Source organism: Nyctereutes procyonoides, unplaced genomic scaffold (genome assembly GCF_905146905.1).
Source record: "Nyctereutes procyonoides isolate TBG_1078 unplaced genomic scaffold, NYPRO_anot_genome, whole genome shotgun sequence".
Classification (NCBI taxonomy): domain Eukaryota; kingdom Metazoa; phylum Chordata; class Mammalia; order Carnivora; family Canidae; genus Nyctereutes; species Nyctereutes procyonoides.
In genome coordinates, this window is record NW_026575133.1 from 56,673,374 (window position 1) to 56,693,394 (window position 20,021).

At 36.8% G+C, this 20,021-nt stretch overlaps 1 protein-coding gene across 1 annotated transcript in view; it reads right to left on the bottom strand.

Annotated features, from left to right (window-relative positions):
• KIF13B (kinesin family member 13B) overlaps positions 1 to 20,021 on the bottom strand; it is a 198,512-nt gene that overhangs the window by 23,181 nt on the left and 155,310 nt on the right. The window contains exons 36-37 of the mRNA XM_055346192.1: positions 12,743 to 12,854; positions 5,422 to 5,555 (exon numbers count right to left, since the gene is read on the bottom strand). Coding sequence (XP_055202167.1) covers positions 5,422 to 5,555; positions 12,743 to 12,854 — 246 coding nt within the window. The remainder of the gene's footprint in view (positions 1 to 5,421; positions 5,556 to 12,742; positions 12,855 to 20,021) is intronic.

The window sequence follows — 20,021 nt, forward strand, 5'->3', positions numbered from 1 at the left end:
TTTAGGCATATGCCCTGATTTCTATTTTTCCTGGGTTCTGTCTTTAATGTTATTCTATAACACATAGTTTTTTTAGTCTGGTATTGATTATTTAATGACTATTCATATAGGCCACTGAAATGAGTGCATTAACAAAGCACTAGCAGCAAACAAAACATGGAATTAAAATAGAAAGCAAACTTCACAATATTTGTGTATTTCTTTACACTACTGGTAAGTCATACCATTAGATACCTCACACAGAGCTATGGCAAAGCCAGGTAGTGAACATATAGTCTAGGAATGTTGGTCAGTCTGAATGTGCTTTAGGCTTACAAGACTGGTGATACAGAGAAAGGCCAAGACATGGTGTTCCTTTATTTCCATAATGTATCTAACAGAGTCTCCCATGATCTCTGGTAGAAAGAGAAAGAACTGTGGATTGGAGGTGGCAGTTACTGAAAATACAGAACTAAAACACTGATCTGTCATCCTGTGACTTGAGGAGTGATCCTGAGTTGCCTATGACAAGGTCCTCCTCTCTCATGCCCTCTATTGTTCAATATTCTGTGTATGACCCAAGTGCAGACAGACTATGCCCTTAAAAAGTTCACAGATGATAGCTAGAACACATGTATTTTTTAAAATAATTACTCAAGAAATATCTTGACATTCTAAGAACATTAGAACAAAATTAAGATGAAAAATTTTAAAAATGGATCTAAAGTTTCTTATTTAAGTATTTTTACACACTGATTAAACAACATAATAAAAAAGGAGAACTGCATTGCCAAGAGTGTAAACAAATAAACAAGCAAACAAAAAAGGGAATGCTAACTGTCCAGAAGCACAAGCTAATACTGGCCTGTAAAAGAAAGTACAATTTATATGCTACTTTGGTAGAAGTACATCATTTAGAAAAGAAAGATCATAATTGCACCATTTTCAAGTGTGGGCTTGAATATACTTCTGCGCTTCCCACTTGAAGTAAGACCCAGACAAGTCAACTGAAGAATGATGAAGCATTTATTATCTGAGATACAGTGGGCTAATCTATAGCTGTTAAGTCTGGAGAAAACCTCCTCTTCCCTCCTCCTAACTCCTGGGTAATAGCAGAGGAAACTCTGAGGCAAAGACCGGTTGGAAATAAGCTGATCTTTTTCCTGGAGGAGTTGGAGGTTCCACAAGAAGGGGCAGGGTAGATCATCAAAAAAAAGTGTTAGGCTCAGGTATCTCAGGCTTAGGTATCAAATCTGATTTCCAACTAAATGGGATGGCATTATAGTAAAGACTACTATTTAAAAAAAAATTGGAGGGGGCACTAAAAAATCTAACTAATACAGCATTGTTCTTATTGCTGTTATTTTGAAATCCCATGGGCACTACAATGCTCCATTTCCAAGGATGAAACACCATTCAGATGGCAATGACTTTAAAGTATATTTAAAGTGGCTCTAGTAAGGGAAACTTCTATTTAACAATGTCATTTAAAATTATAATTTACTGCTCTTAGAGCTTTACCAGAAATAGTAAATATAAGTTAGATGAACACAAGCATCTTTGATCAACTAAATCCTCATGATAAGCTTAAGTTGTCCTCTCCTTTAGGAATAGTTCTTTAGGGATCCCTGGGTGGCGCAGCGGTTTGGCGCCTGCCTTTGGCCTGGGGCGCGATCCTGGAGACCCAAGATCAAGTCCCACATCGGGCTCCCGGTGCATGGAGCCTGCTTCTCCCTCTGCCTATGTCTCTGCCTCTGTCTCTCTCTCTGTGACTATCATAAATAAATAAATTAAAAAAAAAAGGAAGCTCCATATGAGGAATTTCCTTAAAAAAAAAAAAAGGAATAGTTCTTTATAAAGGAACTTCTATCAATCCAGGAAAGAAAGTTCATAATTATGTCTTGATATCGCAAGTGCCCCCTCAGATATGATTCTCTCACCTGTAAACATTCTTTATACCACTGGATGACACTGATACAAATAAACTATCTAATATTATAATCTGAATATATGTCAATGGTCAACCAATACACATTTCATATCAACTATGCCCCTGCCCTCAAGGATTACATTCTAGAGAGGAGCTAAGCAATAAACATATAACATAATAACATCCGATGAAAAGACTAAATATGGTAGTAGTGTACTGATGTGATGGAAGCTGTTGTTTTAATTTAATTGGTGGAGACCACTCTAAATGAAATGTACTTCCTTAAACTGGCCTATCCTGACCATTCTAAATAGTAGACCACTCTACTAGAGACCTAGCAATCATGCAATGACTCTGGCAAAGAGTATTCCAAGTAGAAGGAAAGGCAAATGCAAAAAATTCTTCAGACCAAAATGAACTTCATGTGTTCATGAGATAAGAAAGAGGGGTGCCTGGGTGGCGCAGTCAATTAGGCAACTGCCTTCAGCTCAGGTCATAATCTTAGCATCCTAGGATCAAGCCTCACCTCAGCCTCTCTGCTTAATGGGGAGTTGGCTTCTCCCTGTCCCTCTGGCCCTCCTCCCTGTCCCCTGCTGAAAGGAAGGCAGGAAGGAAGGAAAGAAAAACAAAGAAAGAAAAGGCCAACATGGCTTAGTATGGTGAACAAAGAAGAAATAAAGGGCATAAAGATGAAAGGTCAGGGGATCAGATCATATAAGACAATGGAAGGCACAGCAAGGAATTTAGATTTTATTCACTTTCTTTTTTTTTTTTAAAGATTTTGTTCATTTATTCATGAGAGACACAACGAGAGAGGCAGAGACACAGGCAGAGAGAGAAGCAGGCTCCTCACAGGGAGTGGTGGGACTCGATCCCCAAACGGGGATCACGCCCTGAGCTGAAGGCAGATGCTCAACCACTGAGCCATCCAGGTGTTCCGATTTTATTCACTTTTAGTGAGAAGCAGTGGAAGATTTCAAGCCATGAACTAAAGTAAGACTTTGGAAGGCCACTTAGGCTACTTTGTGAATAAAAGACTTCATGAGGCAAAAAGTGTCAGACAGACCTGTATGTAGGCTGCTGCAATCATCTGGGCAAGAGACTATGGTGGCATGAATGACTGATGAGAAATGGAGATGACCAGGAGTTGCTGGATTGGAATCAGTACCTACGAAATCTTACTGATGGACTCTTTGTGAGGTATGAGCACCTAGGTGGACATCTGTGCTATATACTGAGATGGGCATGTATTTTTAAGTCTTTTGTGTGTTGAGAGTAAACAGACTTGTGAGCTGAAACCAAGAGTAATCTTCTGGACTGGTAAAATGTGAATGCCTAATTGATTTACAAGTGGGAAAGCTTAATGGGCAGTTAGCTCCATGAGGCCAGAACTCAGGGGCAAAGTCAGGGCTGTAGATAGAAATATGAACATTGTCAATACATAAATAGTTAAAGCCATGGAACTGAAAGAGATGACCCATGGAGAGAAGGTCCAGGATGGAGCTCTGGGCCCCTGAATGTTACCGGCCTGATGGAATAAACGGTCCCCAAAAAGGCAACTGAGAAAGACTGAGCGGTCAGCAGGAGAGAAACCAGGCAAATGTCACCACGCTGAAGCCTAGAGATGAGTGTTTCAAGTATGATGCCATGTCAGAGGACACTGGAACGGTGCAGGCAAGATGCAGCTCCCTGGTGCCCTTCAGAAAAGGCCCATCAGTGGAGTGGAGTGGGGGTTTCACAACCAACTGGACCATTTAGCTCCACCACTGGTGTCTTCATTAGGACCAGTTTTGTATCTATATTTTCATTTATTTATGAAATATGAAATATTTGGGGTAACTTTCTAATATTTTTGCTCACATATGCTCAAAGTAAACTGGACAAATATTGTGCAAGAGATCTTCAAAATATCTCATGATCACCTTTCTTAAACTGGACATTACAAAATGCAGCTATTTGCCATCACTACGTTTCTAACACATGACTGTACCTCTCATATCCAGAAGAACCAATCATTTACTCGCAAACAGTAAAAATAATTTACTGTAGCAGGTGATCTGACTTGCCATATCAAAAATTCAATGCAGCTTTTACAAACTAACTATAACTATAGTAGTCTGATTCAGTACTTCTAATGCCATACCAACTTCCTTTAACTTCTACAACTCTGTCTTCACCAAAGAGTGACTGAAAGAGTACTTATTAAACTTTACATCTTGGTAAAAATCACTTTGGGTGCTTATAAATACAGATTACAAAGGCACCCCTACAGGGAGTCTGGGTTATAAGGTCAGGCTGTTATTGTTGTTTTAAAAGTTACCTTTCTTAAAAAGCTACCATGGAAATTCTGACACAGAGAGTCCATGCATCATACATTATAAAACAATGACATAGAAGTTTAGGACAAAATAGCATATACAACAGCAAATCCTTGGAAAAATCATTTTTACCTAAACCCCAACTGAGTATTAGACTAGTTATTTCTTTTAGCTCTCGTGGTCATAGATTCTTTGGTAACTGTCAAGCATCCCTATGTGCTTAAAGTTAGTTCAAACATCCAAATTCATGACGTTTATTTTTTTCATACACTATGTGTACACATCTGCTTAAGTACATATTTATACAATGCTAGATATAAAAAATTATATATCTGTACAGCAGCCTTACAAAACTAATACCACTATCCTTGAATATGCCTTCATAAACTCAGAAAATTCTTTTAAATAGTTAAGGTCTAGGACAAGGGCTCACCTGCATTTCTGCAACTTGAATGTTTTAAGTGAATGTGGATAAGCTGATGTCAAAAGACCTACTTCAACAACTGAACTTGCACTGTATGTGTTTTTGAAGGAGTATAAATAAATCCTCATTTATCATTTTCTGCTGAATTCACACCTATATAAGGCTGGAAATTACATTTCCAACAGGCTTCCCATTCACCCTTGCATAAGAGCAGTTTCCTGATTATGTGGAAAACTCTTAAGATTTTCTCTAAAACTTATTTGAAGGTTGGGTAGAGAGTTTCAAGAAAAAGGAGAAATAAGACAAGTGATCACATTTAATATTTTAAATGAAGGAACAGGTAAACCACGGCAGAGGGAAAAGAGGTGGAGAGGGAAGGACAGTGATGATATAAAATTGTTTGAAATAAGAAATGAAATCAAGAATTAAAAATAGAATTACATTTTCTGTTTGGCAATACACAAACAACCCTAAGTGCACTTCATAAATTTTACTATTGTTGCTCTAAGTAATATTACCATAAATCACATTAGCAGTGTGCTCGGCATTTTTTAAAAGCAAAAAGGATTGAGATTGTCAATAAGTTTCAACAGCTCTGTTACCTCAGAGAAGAGTAGAGGAGAAATGATCACAAGCTTTTACTAGGCCTAAAAGCCCAGTTCCAAGGCCCCCATCCATGCCATCCATCTCCCTCTAGCATCTGTGCACTAGAGAGCATCCTTCCACCAGGAAGTAGAAAATGTTCACGGTTCCTTTCCTGATGCTTTTACCTGATGTGCAAGAGGAGAAGGCTGTTTGCCCCTTTTCTCATCGCGGACAGGAAAGAGAGACTTCAAGAGCTTTGGCATCTGTGGCACAAAGGATTTTACTGGATTCAAGTAGGAGGCCGCTAGGCTACTAAGTCCTGTCAATAATACAGAAAGGGAAAGAAGTAAAGGGTAAACAACAATGTAGACATTTTCTTTCCTACAAATTTGAGAAGTTTCATTTGTAGTGAACCTAATAACATCAATTCTTAAAAAGTATCCTTAAAAAAATATTAGAAAAACATATTATTATAGCTACCCCCAACCACAATGTTGTTTCCTTTTTCCAATTAAATAACAGCAATGAGGGTATTTCTAAAACATCCAATATCCAATGTTTCTATTAGTATCTGAAGGGTAATCCAATCCCAGTCCTTGTCACTAATTGGTTCATGTGCTAATTTCTGCCCTAGAATAAGACAGGTTTTTTTCATTTTTACATCATATAGCTAATGACACACATGTATTGTTCTTTATCTAGACTTTAACCTCTTTGAAGTCAGGGACTATGTCTTCTCCAACTTTAGCTTCTCATATCTACTTATTGAATAAAGATGATGAAATGGACCTTTTGTTGTTTTGTTTTTATATTTTTCTCTTTTTTTTAAGATTTATCTATTTGACAGAGAGAGGGAGAGAGTGCAGAAGCAGGGGGAGGGGCAAAGGGAGAGGGAGAAGCAGGCTCCTCACTAAGCAGGGAGCCTAATGTGGTCTCCATCCCAAGACCTTGGGATCATGACCTGAGCCGAAGGCAGATGCTTACCCAACTGTGCCACCCAGGAGCCCTGAAATGGACCTTTTGAAAAGAGGGTGGTGTCTGGGCTGTTTTCACAAGAAAGAGATCAAAGTCCTGAACCAACCATGTTCTTACCTACTCTAAATTACCAAAGGCTAGGAGCAGACATGCAGACAATGCCTATGATATAAGATTTGTTTCCCCTTAGTGAATAAAACTAAATTTTTAGGAGAATGTAATCTAACTCATAAATGATAAAACACTATATCCACATAACACTTTTAAAAGAACAAGCAAGTCAGCCTGAGGAATTTGTATGTGATACTGCCTGAACAGAAGCACATAAGCACCCACATACATGCCTCTATCCCACAATGACCCCTGAAATGACTCCAAGCTTATTGGTAATACACTTGGTATATGGACCCATACAGTTCCAAGGTTTGTACATTTTATATAAGGTAGTATAATATTAACTCTAAGTAGACAGTGAAAGGATGAAAGTATTTTATAATCATGAGAGCCATCACTAAAAACTTAAGGCAAAGAGATAAATGCCAAGAGATATGTTAAAACTGAGTCAAAAAGTCAAATAATCTACAAGGCAAAAATAGGAAAGAGAAAAACAAAACAGAGAAAATAAGTTTGAGATGAATAAAGAGCCAGAAGAACATAATCATCTAAATGCTAAAAGAAAAAAATAGGGACAATCTAGAGTTCTCTATAGAATAAATTAACATTCTACACTGAGGATGACCCCTAATTAAATAAAGATCTAGCCAGTAATCAATCAAATGCTGCATATATCACAAAGAGAGACAATCAGATATGATGTGTCTCCTGAGATAAATACACAAAACTACCCTTTCATTTATTCTACTTCCCAGCCCTCCCTCAAACTGGCCTGAATCTGTTCAAGACCACAGAGCTAACTACCAATTCACAGGAAATAAGGTAGACAGAAAACCATGTTTTAAAAACCTCATTGGGAAGGAACCAGCAAAAGTAAGAACACAGAGGGACTACTGTACAAAGACTTGGTCTCTTCAATATATATATAATGCATGGGGGGAAAAAGAGAAGAACATAAATATTAAACTTTAACTCAAGATACATATCAACTCATCACAATATATGAACCTTACACTTAGATTTTTCATTCAAAATAACAAAATATTTTTGATCCAACTAGAGAAATATAAACACTGACTAGATATTTGATGATATCTAGGACTTTTTTCAAGTTTTCTTTTTTCTTTTTTCTTTTTTTTTTTTTATTTATGATAGTCACACACAGATAGAGAGAGAGAGGCAGAGACACAGGCAGAGGGAGAAGCAGGCTCCATGCACCGGGAGCCCGACGTGGGATTCGATCCCGGGTCTCCAGGATCGCGCCCCGGGCCAAAGGCAGGCGCCAAACTGCTGCGCCACCCAGGGATCCCTTCAAGTTTTCTTAAGAGTGAAATGTTATTGGGGGTATTGCTTTAGAGATACATGTACAAATATTTACAGATGAAATGATATCTGAGATTTGCTTCAAATTAATCATTAGAGAATGTAGAGAAGTATCAGGAATAGAGATAAATCAGATTGGTGATGAACAGATCATTCTGAAGCTGGAGGGGGTACATAAGGGCACATTGTATTACTCTTCTACTCTTGTTATGTTTGATATATATACCATAAATACCATAGTAAAAGGATTCTCCAAAGTGAGAGCAAAATAAAAACTTCAACATATGAAAGAAAGGGTCTGTCACTAATAGACAACTGCTAAATGCACTGATAATGGGTATAATTCACAAAAAAGAAACTAAACTTAGAACAAAGTAAGATGCAAGAAGCAACGATGTGAGCAAAGTCATAAATATGTAAATCAAGTAAGCATTAACTAAAAATTTTTAATCTTTAAAAATTATTATTATTTTTTAAGTAGGCTCCATGTCTAGTGTGGAGCCCAACATGGGACCTGAACTCACAACCCTAAGATCAAGACCTGAGCTGAGATTAAGAGTCAGATGCTTAACTGAATGAGCCCTATCCAGGCACCCCATTACAATTTTTTTTAAGATTTTATTTATTTATTTATTTGAACAAAAGAAGAGTGAGAAGGAAAGAGAATCTGAAGCAGACTTCATGCTAAGTACAGAGCCCTACATGGGGTCAATCCCATGACCATAAGATCATGAGCCAGGCCAAAACCAAGAGTCAGATACTTAACTGACTGAGCCATCCAGGCACCCCACAATTTTTTTTTTTTTACAACAAATTTGAGGCATCTGGGTAGATAGTTGGTTAAGCTTCTGACCATGATCTTGGCTTAGTTCATGATCTCAGGGTGGTGAGAGGGAGCCCTACATAGGGCTCCATGCTAGGCATGGAGTCTGCTTAAGATTCTCTCTTGCCCTCTGCCCCTCCTCCTGTCCACTGGCACACACACATGCATGCTCTCTCTCAAAAAAAAAAAAAAATACAGAACTTTAAAACAAGATGGTACTCTATGACCTAGTAATTTTACTCCTAAGTATTAACTCAAGAGAAATGTTCACAAAAATGACTTGTACAAGAACAAACTTTATTCACAGTAGCCAAAAACTGGGAAACAAACCAAATGTCCACAAACAGAAGAACTAATCAAAAATTATGATAAATTCAACTGTGAAAATGAAGTTATTCTCAACAATAAAAAATAAATTACTAAAGGATGCAACAGTATGGAGACATGAACAGAAGTGATGAATAAAAGAAGCTAAACATAAAAAGAGTATATAATGTTATGATTCCATTTATGTGAAATTGTAAAACAGGCAAAACTAACCTGAAAGGATAAAAATCAGAATATTGGTTGATTGTGGAGAGTAACTAGAGTCATATAAATCTTGTATATCTTAATTGGGGTATAAGTTACACAGGAAAATACAATGGTCAAAACTCATTAAATTGGACCCATAGTCAAGAAAAACAGACCATGAAATGGCCTAGATACTAGAAAACCTTAAAGCAGCTTTTGTACACAGGTCCAAGGAAGTAAAGAAGAATCTGATCTTAACAAACGTACAGGTAGAGAATATCAGCAGAGAAATTGAAACTTAAAAAAAAAAAAGTGGAAATTCTAGAACTGAAAAGAATAATCAATGAAATAAAATATTTTCTGGATGTGCTTAAAAGAAGGTTGGAAATGGCAGGTAAATTACATAACCAGAAGAAATAAGAGTAAGATTAAAAGATGAAAAATACATTTCTTTAAAAAATAGCGCTTCTGTGACCAGTAGGGTAATATTAAGCAATCTAACATATGTGTAATTTGATTCTCAAATGGAGAAAGTGGAGAAAGAAGAAATGGTTAGGGGGAATAATTTAATGAAGTAATAGCTGAACATTTTCCTAAATTTGTTGAAAACCTCAACTTACAGATCCAAGAACATCAATGAAACGCAAGCAAGATAAATACAAAGAAAACCATACCTAAGTATATCATAATCCAACTGCTGAAAACAAAAATAGAGGAGCACTTGGGTGCCTCACTGGTTGAGCATCCGCCTTTGGCTCAAGTTGCAATCCCAGGGTCCTGGGATCAAGTCCCACCTCAAGCTCCCTGGAGGGAGCCTGCTTCTCCCTCTGCCTACGTCTCTGCCTCTCTCTCTCTGTGTGTCTCTCATGAATAAATAAGCAAAATCTTTAAAAATAAATAAGTAAATATAAATAAATAAATAAAAACAAAATTAGAAGAAAAAAAACGAACTAGAGAAAACTATGAAAGCAAACAACATAGCAGAGTAAACAGAGACATATTACATGTAGGGAAAAGAGACACAAATGATGACTGAGTCTCAGCAGAAAAGGAATCTAAAAGATAACATAACATCTTTGAAGTGCTACTAGTGGAAAAATCCTTCCAAAAAAAGTGAAATCATAATCTCAAAAGGGGAGAGCATTCTTCTCCAAGATAACTGCACAATAAGAAATACTACAGGATATTCTTTGGGCTAAAGAGAAATGATATCCAATAAATATAAGACTTCAGGAAGGACTGGATAGTGCCAGAAATAATAAATATGAAGAAAAACATAAAAGATTATCTATAGTTTCTTAATTTCCTTAAAAGACTGTGGCTGTTTTAAAGCAAAAAGAGGGGACACCTGAGTGGCTCAGCGGTTGAGCGTCTGCCTTCAGCTCAGGGCATGATCCTGGAGTTCCGGGATTGAGTTCCATATCGGGCTCCCTGCATGGAGCCTGCTTCTCTCTCTGCCTATGTCTCTGCTTCTCTCTCTGTGTGTCTTTCATGAATAAATAAATAAATAAAATCTTTAAAAAAAAATTAAAGCAAAAAGAGTAACATTGTAAAATGGGTACATAATGTCTGTAAAAGATATAACAACAATAATATAAAATAAGGGGGGTCTGGGAACAGGCAAATAGAATTATACTCTTACAAGATTCTTTTATTTGTGCAGTGGGAGGTGATATATTATTAATTCTAAGTCGATTATGTAAGTTAAGAACTCATACTACAGTCCTTGAGCAAAGACTTGAATAAACAAATACAGAAATATCAAAGAGCCAGAAATGTAAATAAAATTAAATACTAAAAAATATTTTTCAATTAACCCAAAAGAAAGCAAAAAAGAAGTTACAGTAGGGGAAAAAATAGAAAGGCCAAAGAGAAACCAACACTGATGAGGCAGACATAACAATAATGATATTACATGTAAAAGAACATGCCAGTTGAAAGACAGAAATTGATAGACTAGATAAAAAAGAAAAGTTAGACCTAACTATATGCTGTCTACAAGACAATCACTTTAATTTAAAGAAAAAATATAGGCCAAAATTTAAAAGGCTGAGAAAAATATACACTATTCAAACAATAAGCAAAAGACAGCTGATTAGAAGAGACAGATTTCAAACAGGATTTCAGAGCTACAAAGAGGCAGTTCATAATGAAATCACTTAATGAAATGAATATCACTTTATCAGGAAAAAAATAACAATCCTAAATATGTATATACCCAACAGAGTTACTAAAAGAATGATACAAAAACAGATATAATAAAGGGAAAAATAGGTAATTTTCATGATCATATTTGGAGATTTAACGCCTTCTGGCTCACTGATTGATGGAACAAACAGAAAAAATATCAGTAGAACAGAATATCTGAAGAACAGATTTGAACAAGGTTATCAACCACCTTGACCTAATTGATATATACAGAACACTATGCCCCAAACAGAATAGTTTCTTTTCAAGCATGCATAGAATATTTACCAAGATAGAACATAGTCTCAAAAACATTCCAAAAGACTGAAATATTGAAGTCTTTCAGATCGTGATGAAATTAAATAAGCAATCAATTAATAAAAAGAAGTTCCTCCCCCTTTAGACATATGAAAATAAATTAACATGCTACCCAATAACCCATGGGTCAAAGAATAAATCAGAAGGAAATTAGAAAATATTCTGAATAAAAACGAAAGAACCACATTCTAAAATTTGTGAAATGCAGACAGAAATAGAAATCAATGAAACAAAATAAACAATAAAGAAAGGAAGACCAGATTTGGCTCTGGGAGAAGACTGAGAGAATGAAAACATATCTCAAAAGTATTCATGAAAACCAGAAAGAAAACAAAAATTATCAAAAAATTTTTAAAAAGGAACATCACAACAGAGCCTATAAACATTAAAAGGGCAATAGGGAGCATTATAACATTTATTGAAATAAACATAAAAATTTAGATGAAACAAAATTTCCTGAAAAATGTAACTTACAAAAACTGACTCATAAGAAAATACAATGAGTTAAATAACCCTATCTTAAAGAAATTGAAGCCATAATTTAAAAGCTTCCCAAGGAGAAAATTTCAGAACCAGAAAGTGTCAGTGGTGAATCCTGTCAAACATTTAAGGAAGAAGTAATACAAAGTATATAAAATCTTTCAGGAAGAAAGATAATAAGGAAATATTTCCCAAGTCATTTCATGATGCCAACATAACCATGACACCAAAACCAATCAAAGGCATTATTATGAGAAAAGACAAGTAGATATTCATCATAGAACACACACACACACACCAAAATCCTTTACGAAATACTAGCAAATAGAATCAAGCACATGGGGATCCCTGGGTGGCGCAGCAGTTTGGCGCCTGCCTTTGGCCCAGGGCGCGATCCTGGAGACCCGGGATCGAATCCCACATCGGGCTGCCGGTGCATGGAGCCTGCTTCTCCCTCTGCCTGTGTCTCTGCCTCTCTCTCTCTCTCTCTATCATAAGTAAATAAAAATTAAAAAAAAAATAAAAAAAAAAAGAATCAAGCACATGTTAAGGATAAGACACTGTGATAAAGTGATATTTATCAGAAGGATGCAATATAAATTCAACTTTCAAAAATCAATGCAACTCAACATGTTAAGACAAAAAAGGGAAAAAGAGTCAGATGACTGTAACTAGCAGGTCAGTGGTTATGTGATAGGAAATCCTGATTTAAACTATTTCTGGAAGATGCCCAAACTTCATGACAGTGGTTGACAAGTGAAAATATAACTTACCTGGGTCTGGGGAATGATTATTTGGGGGACTGTCAGGGAGGGATGGGGCAGCCGGAGCTATTCCTCTGGAAACTACAGTTTGTGATACATCCTGTTGACTTTCCCATCGACCCTGTTAAATAGGACAAAAGCAGTGTTTTTATTCAAATAGAGCAGTTAACAGAAAAACCTAAAGATATTTAAGAAAAACCTGTCATCCATTATGAAAGCTTTACTCCCTTCACAGGATATGACAGGTTTGACTGTTTAAGTACCTATCTTCTTATACTTTTCATCATCAGAGTATCAATTTCCCAAATACTAAGAATACATCACACTGGGATAGTCCCTCCAGTTCAATTTCCAGTCTCCTCAGTTCTGTCCTAACATTCTTTCTATACATCATGTTGCTTCTCACAAAATATGGATATATGAAGACATTCCTTTTAAAATCCTCCCTTACGTTCTGCCTCATAGGCTGTTGCTGCTCGTCTACCTCAAGATACTGTCTCACTTCAGATTCTCAACTGAAACTGAGGAACAATCCTAACTAACACTGTGGGCCTCTTTTCCTTTCTCCAGGGTCTTTCTGTCCCATTCAAGTACTGCTCATGAAAGTAAAAATTCTAGAACAGTATATTACCAAGGCTCTTATTTTCAACAGATTATATTAAAGGGAAGTTCCAGTTAAGCACAAATCAAGTAATCACAGTTCCCAATAATGGAAGTCTCTGGACTAACAAGTTTTAAGGTACCCTCAACTTATTTTATAAAGTCCCATTAAAGAGATTTCACTGCATAATACAAGAACAATGCCAGCTGGGTGATGGATTCATCGACCAATCTAGAACGGGTGGTGAGCCACAAAAATGGTGATATCATCAAAGCACTTTTAACATCAGTCCCATCAGGTAAAGAAATAAACCCCAACCAAATGTTACAAACAAAACCGAGGTAATGGAGATGAGATGCAAATCTTCTAAAAGCTTCCCTCTTTGATCCTTTGATAATCACTCTGACTTCCTTTTCATCAGAGTTAAATAACAGTATTTTATATTAGTTTAAGCTGGTATTCCACAGATGAGTGACCCTAACAACATTTGAGTTTTCCTTAGTAATCGCCTGCAAAGCGATTCAGTGCTCCTAATGATGGATGGAGGTGGAAAGAAAGGCCTCTACAGTTTCAGATATGTATTGGAAACCTATCCACTTTTAGCAGCAACCTAAGTACTGATCATAAAATCAATAAACCTTAAGTGATCTGGATCCTGTTTACCTCCGAGAATGCCACTTTTCCCTAGGAACTCTCTCGGCACTTGATATATTAAAACAAGACAAAACAAAACAAAACTATGATGTCTTAGCATTAGGAAGCCAGGAAACAAAACAGACATGAAGAGATGATTTGGGAAGCATGAACTCCGAAATACTTCACTGTAGGAACATTTGTGTTACTATGAATCACACACTGATTTCCATACGTTAATGTTTCGTTAATGTCTTTTGCATTTAAATGTAATTGTCTGGGAAGGCGTAGCCTTGTGTTCTCTGGGAGGTCACAATCAGGTAAGCTAAACGCTAAGGTCAATACTCTTTGGAGCTTCTCAGAGGAAGAACTTCATGCTTTGCTTACAGCGTTAAACTCATACAAGGTTGTTTTGAAGACAACTTACTTAATTTGAGAATAAATCCATTTTTCTTTTTTAGATTTTTCTTTCTTGTTTGGCAGCTGTGGCACTCTGTTCCTTAGGCAAGCTAAGTAGCTGATTTGAAGTCAGCACCCTAGCCATTTGGTGTATAATGGTCCAGTGACAAATAATGTAGGTGTCATCTCTTCCCAAGGCGCACTCGGGGCTCCACTAGCTTTTTGGGTAATATTTCCCAGTTGGCACTCCTAAACATAATGTGACTAACAAATCAGAATGGAAGCCATAACTTTTACTGTCTCAAATATACAAATATCTCAAGTGAGAATTGAAAGGATGCACGCAGTTACACATCATCCCTCCTTAGCCAGACTGCTAGCCCTGTTGGATGATGAAAAATGGAAACACGTTTCACTTCATCCGTCCTACCTTAACCGTCATCTTAACCTTGAGGAATTTCACATGCTAACTGTTCCCAGGTCTCGCCAACCAAAGACCGGGACACAGAGTGTCTCAAATTGATCTTGAAAAGACAGACTGCTTCAGAGGGAACAACAAATTTGGATGATAAACTGGGTACGATGCTCCTCCCTCTTCCTTCTGACACCCACAGATCTCTGGGGAAACATTTTACTGAAATCATTCACTTATGCTTTTTTTCCTACAGTACATGTCCATTCTCTCGTCAGAAATGAAACCTGTGGTTCAGTGTCTAACTACACACACACTGCCCCTCGGAGACAAGGCAATTAGTGCCTTTCCAATAAATTTTACATCCCTGGCTGTTCCAGAGTTATTTTCCCTTTACTGAAAGTTGGAGGTGGCGGGGGAAGGATGCATTCCAGTTAAACTTCAAAGGGAGATGAACTCAGGGCAGTGAATAAAAAGGACTTGGCCAAACACTGGATCTTTCTGCTCTTATGAGCTCAGTTCTCAAACTGAGAAGAATATGGTATATATACATATAATGTCTGGAATCTGAAAAGATAAATCTGTGATTTCTTTCTAACATTCTGCATGTCTACCAAACTTCAGAAGCAGCCAAGATGAGGAAATACAAGAGGGAAAAGTCTGGCTTTGTTTTAAAGCCTTAAACTAGCTTCATACTTATTAGGGATTATTTGTGCTAACAGGCTGAATTCCAAAAAATAAAGCCCTATTCGAGATAGCAATTATTTGTAGCTGGCATCATATATAAAGACAAAATAGAACAGGGAGAAGCATGAGAGGCTCTCAGCTGACTTGAAAAGATGCTTTGGTCTTCCCCAGGTACCTATAGTTCTCCTGTTACTATTCTTCCCAGACACAAATTCTTTGGGTTTTCTTTTTTTTTTTTTTAAAGCTTTTTTTTTTTAAATTTTTATTTATTTATGATAGTTACACAGATAGAGAGAGAAGCAGAGACACAGGCAGAGGGAGAAGCAGGCTCCATGCACCGGGAGCCCGACGTGGGATTCGATCCTGGGACTCCAGGATCACGCCCTGGGCCAAAGGCAGGCGCCAAACCGCTGCGCCACCCAGGGATCCCGGGTTTTCCAAATTAAAAAAAAAAAAATTTTTTTTAATCTTTTAATTAAAAAAAATTTTTTTTAAAAAAAGGTCTGCTTTTGATCAGAAAAGTGCCAAAGAGGTAAAGAAAGAGAGGTGCCAGTTAAATCCCAGGTCCAAAGGTGGTTTCTAATGCAACTAAAGTGACTCATATTTGGTTCCAGCCTTTACTTGCGCCACACTAAATAATTGCAGTTTTCAGGAATGTGATGCAGCCAAAACACACAAAAATCAGTTTTGTTAACTGAATATTCATTTAGGCTTTTGGATACTTTTAACTGCATCAAAAACTCCAATGAGAAGATGATAAACACAGTATCTTACTAACTTACTAAGAAGTATAATTCCATTAAAATGGTTTTAGAAATAACATTTTTAAGTTGACAGTGTTCCTTGTACTGCAAAAGGAACAGCCAATTTTTTTTTTTTGGAACAGCCAATTTTTAAATGGAAAAATAAACAATCTGCTGAAATTAATTCTGCAGCTATGTCCATCTTGGTAGACTGGTCATAAAAAGCTTGCTAAGTTTTCATTATATCTATCTAAAAACTGCTTTATAATAATGATGAAATAAATATCCAATAACAGTAAATAGCAACATCACTGCAATTATACACATTTTTTTTTCATTTCTCAGTGCTCATCAAGATAAGTGTACTCTCAATTCTCTTTATCTATTTCACCCATTCCCCCAACCTACCTCCCCTTTGGCAACCACCAATGTATTCTCTATATTAAGAGTCTGGGTTTTGTAGTGGGGGGGGGGGTGTCTTTTTTTGTTTGTTTCTTAAGTTCCACATATGAGTAAAATCCTATGGTATCTGTCTTTCTCTGACTTCGTTCACTTAGCACTATAACCTCTCAGTCCATCCATGTTGTCACAATGGTAAGATTTCATTATTTTTTATAGCTGAGTAATATTTCATTGTATATTATGTATGTGCTTATGTGTGTATACGTCTTTGTGTGTGTGTGTGTGTGTGTGTGTGTGTGTGTGTTATACACACACCCTACCTCTTCTTTAACCTTTCATCTATTAACAGCCAGTTGGGTTGCTTCCATACTTCAGCTATTGTAAATAATGCAATAAACATAGGGGTATATATATCTTTTTCAATTAATGTTTTTGTTCTCTTTTAATATCCAGTAACAGAATTACTGGATCATATTGTAAATCTATTTTTAAGTTTCTGAGGAACTTCCATATTGTTTTCCATAGTGGCTGCACAAATTTCCATTCCCACAACAGTGCATGAGGGTTCCTTTTCTTCACATCCTCATCAACACTTGTTATTTCTTGTCTTTTTTATTTGAGCCATTCTGACAGGTATAAAGTGTTTTAATTTGCATTTCCCCAATGATGAGTGATGCTGAATATCTTTTCATGAGTCTATTGGCCATCTATCTATATTCTTTGGGAAAATGTCTATTCTCTGCTCATTTTTAATCAGATTATTTGGGGGTTTTAGTGTTGAGTTGTATAAGTTCTTTATATATTTTGGGTATTAACCCCTTAATGGGTATTTGATTTGCAAATATCTTCTCCCATTTGGGGGCACCTGCATAGCTCATTTAAGCGTCCAACTAACTCTTGGTTTCAGCTCAGATCATAACCTCAGGGTCATGAGTTTGAGTTCTACATCAGGCTCCATGCTCAGTGTAGCGTATGCTTAAGATTCTCTTTCTCGGGGCAGTCCCAGTGGCGCAGCGGTTTGGCGCCGCCTGCAGCCTGGGGTGTGATCCTGGAGACCTGGGATCAAGTCCCACATCAGGCTCCCTGCATGGAGCCTGCTTCTCCCTCTCCCTCTGCCTGGGTCTCTGCCTCTCTCTGTGTCTGTGAATAAATAAATAAAATCTTTAAAAAAAAAAAGATTCTCTTTCTCCCTTTCCCTCTGCCCTACCCCCTGCTCATGTTCTCACTCTCTAAAATAAATAAAATTTAAAAAAAAAAATATATATATATATATATATATATATATATATATATATATCTCCTCCCATTTGGTAGGCTGCCTTTTTGGGATTTTTTGATGGTCTGCTTTGCTGTGCAAAAGCTGTGCCTTTTTATTTTGGTGTAGGGCCAATAGTTTATTAGGGATATATTTTTAATTGAAAAGCCTATCGAGAATGACTTTTTAAAAATACTAATTCAAAGGGATACATGCACCCCAATGTTTAAAGTAGCATAATCAGGGCAGCCCCGGTGGTTTAGCAGTTTAGCTCTGCCTTTGGCCCAGGGCATGATCCTGGAGACCTGGGATCGAGTCCCACATCGGGCTCCCTGCATGGAGCCTGCTTCTCCCTTTGCCTGTCTCTCTCTCTCTCTCTGTGTCTCTAATAAATAAATAAAATCTTAAAAAAAATAAAGTAGCATAATCAACAATAGCCAAATTATGGAAAGACCCCAAATGTCCATCAATTGATGAATGGATAAAGAAGATATAGTATGTATGTATGTGTATATATATGGAATATTACTGTATATTAATATATATACTGTATAATAGTATATATTACAGTGTATATACTGTTTTTATATATATAAAATGGAATATTACTCAGCTATCAAAAAGATGAAATCTTGCCATTTGCAACGACACAGAGCTAGAGAGCATTATGCTAAGTGAAAGAAGTCATATAAAGACAAGAACTATATGATTTCACTCATATGTGGAATTTAAGAAACAAAACAGATGAACACAGAGGGGAAAAGAAGAGAAGCTAACTATAAAGCAGACTCTTAACTATAAAGAACAAACTGAGGATCGCTGGAGGGGAGGTGGGCAGGCGATAGGCCAAAAGAGTGATGGGGAATAAGGAGGGCATTTGTTGTGATGAGCACTGGGTGTTGTATGTAAGTGATGAATCACGATCTGGTACACCTGAAACTAATATTACATTGTATGTTAACTAACTGGAATTTAAGTAAAAACTTGAGGGGGAAAGAAAAATAATGACTTCTTTTAGGCCTTAAGGTGTATTTAAAAGTTGGGAGTCATTCATCAAATTCAATTTATCTTTTTAAGATTAACTGGTCCATCAATTCAATCTTGGTGGAGCTCAGTAAAGCGATTACAATTCTAATATGTAGTGAGCATCAATAATAAGGATGTGTAAAATATGGCTGGGCAAACTCCAAGTGTCATGGGCCAAACGAGGAGACTGTTTTTAGTAGTTCACCACTTCCTCTCACCTCCTCAAGAGCCCTAATCCTATGAAATTCTCCATCGCTGCCTCCTTTCCATGACTTTTAATGTCACTGTGTCTTAAATGCCTCATCTTTGCCATGATATCAAGTGAAAATCAGGAGGGGAAAGGGAGATGTGAACCTCTTCTGTGGCCTCTCCTGGCTTCTGAATATTGTTTCAACTAACCTGAAATGTTCCTGTCTTACACAGGGGAAGACAGCACATCAAATTCTGTGGCCTATAATCCTGCTTTCATAATCAAGATCAGAGGAACAGACACATACATTAATAGATACAGAACCTAGAAATAGGACCATCTAAGTTTGCAAGGTAGGTGTAACTAACAATCAATTCTTTCAAAACACATTTTCTAGCACCATAAGCATCATCAACACTAGGTTAAAATTACATTTCTGACTCAACTCTCTCATGCATTAAATACTTTCATGCAAAGAAACCAAGATGGGGCTGCTGAGAAAGTTCTGTAAGTCAAAAAGAATGCCCAAAGCACATTTGCCATTTTACTCTTCTTTGCCTGCCCCATACTTGAGAAAAGGACATCTTACAAGTTCTCAAATATGTACTTGTATTATTTGTTTAATGTGAATTAACTCCAACTCCTCACATCCCAGAGCCTTCAAAATTCACTAACATGCCTTAGTTCCTGGGCTCTTTTGACAGATACTTTTGCAGTCTTAGAACAAGAAGCATGTGAAAAGAATCCTATATACTGACTACCAAAGTTATTTTTACAAAGGAGTAAGAGCCAAAAAATTAGTATAGTGCCAAATTTAGTCATCTTATAAAAACCACATTTAGAAATTCATTCTTATTCTCAAGGTAAAAACAAGTATGATGCAAGTTTTAGGTAGTAGGATGGTACTTATATCCTACTCATTAGGAAAACCTAATGGATT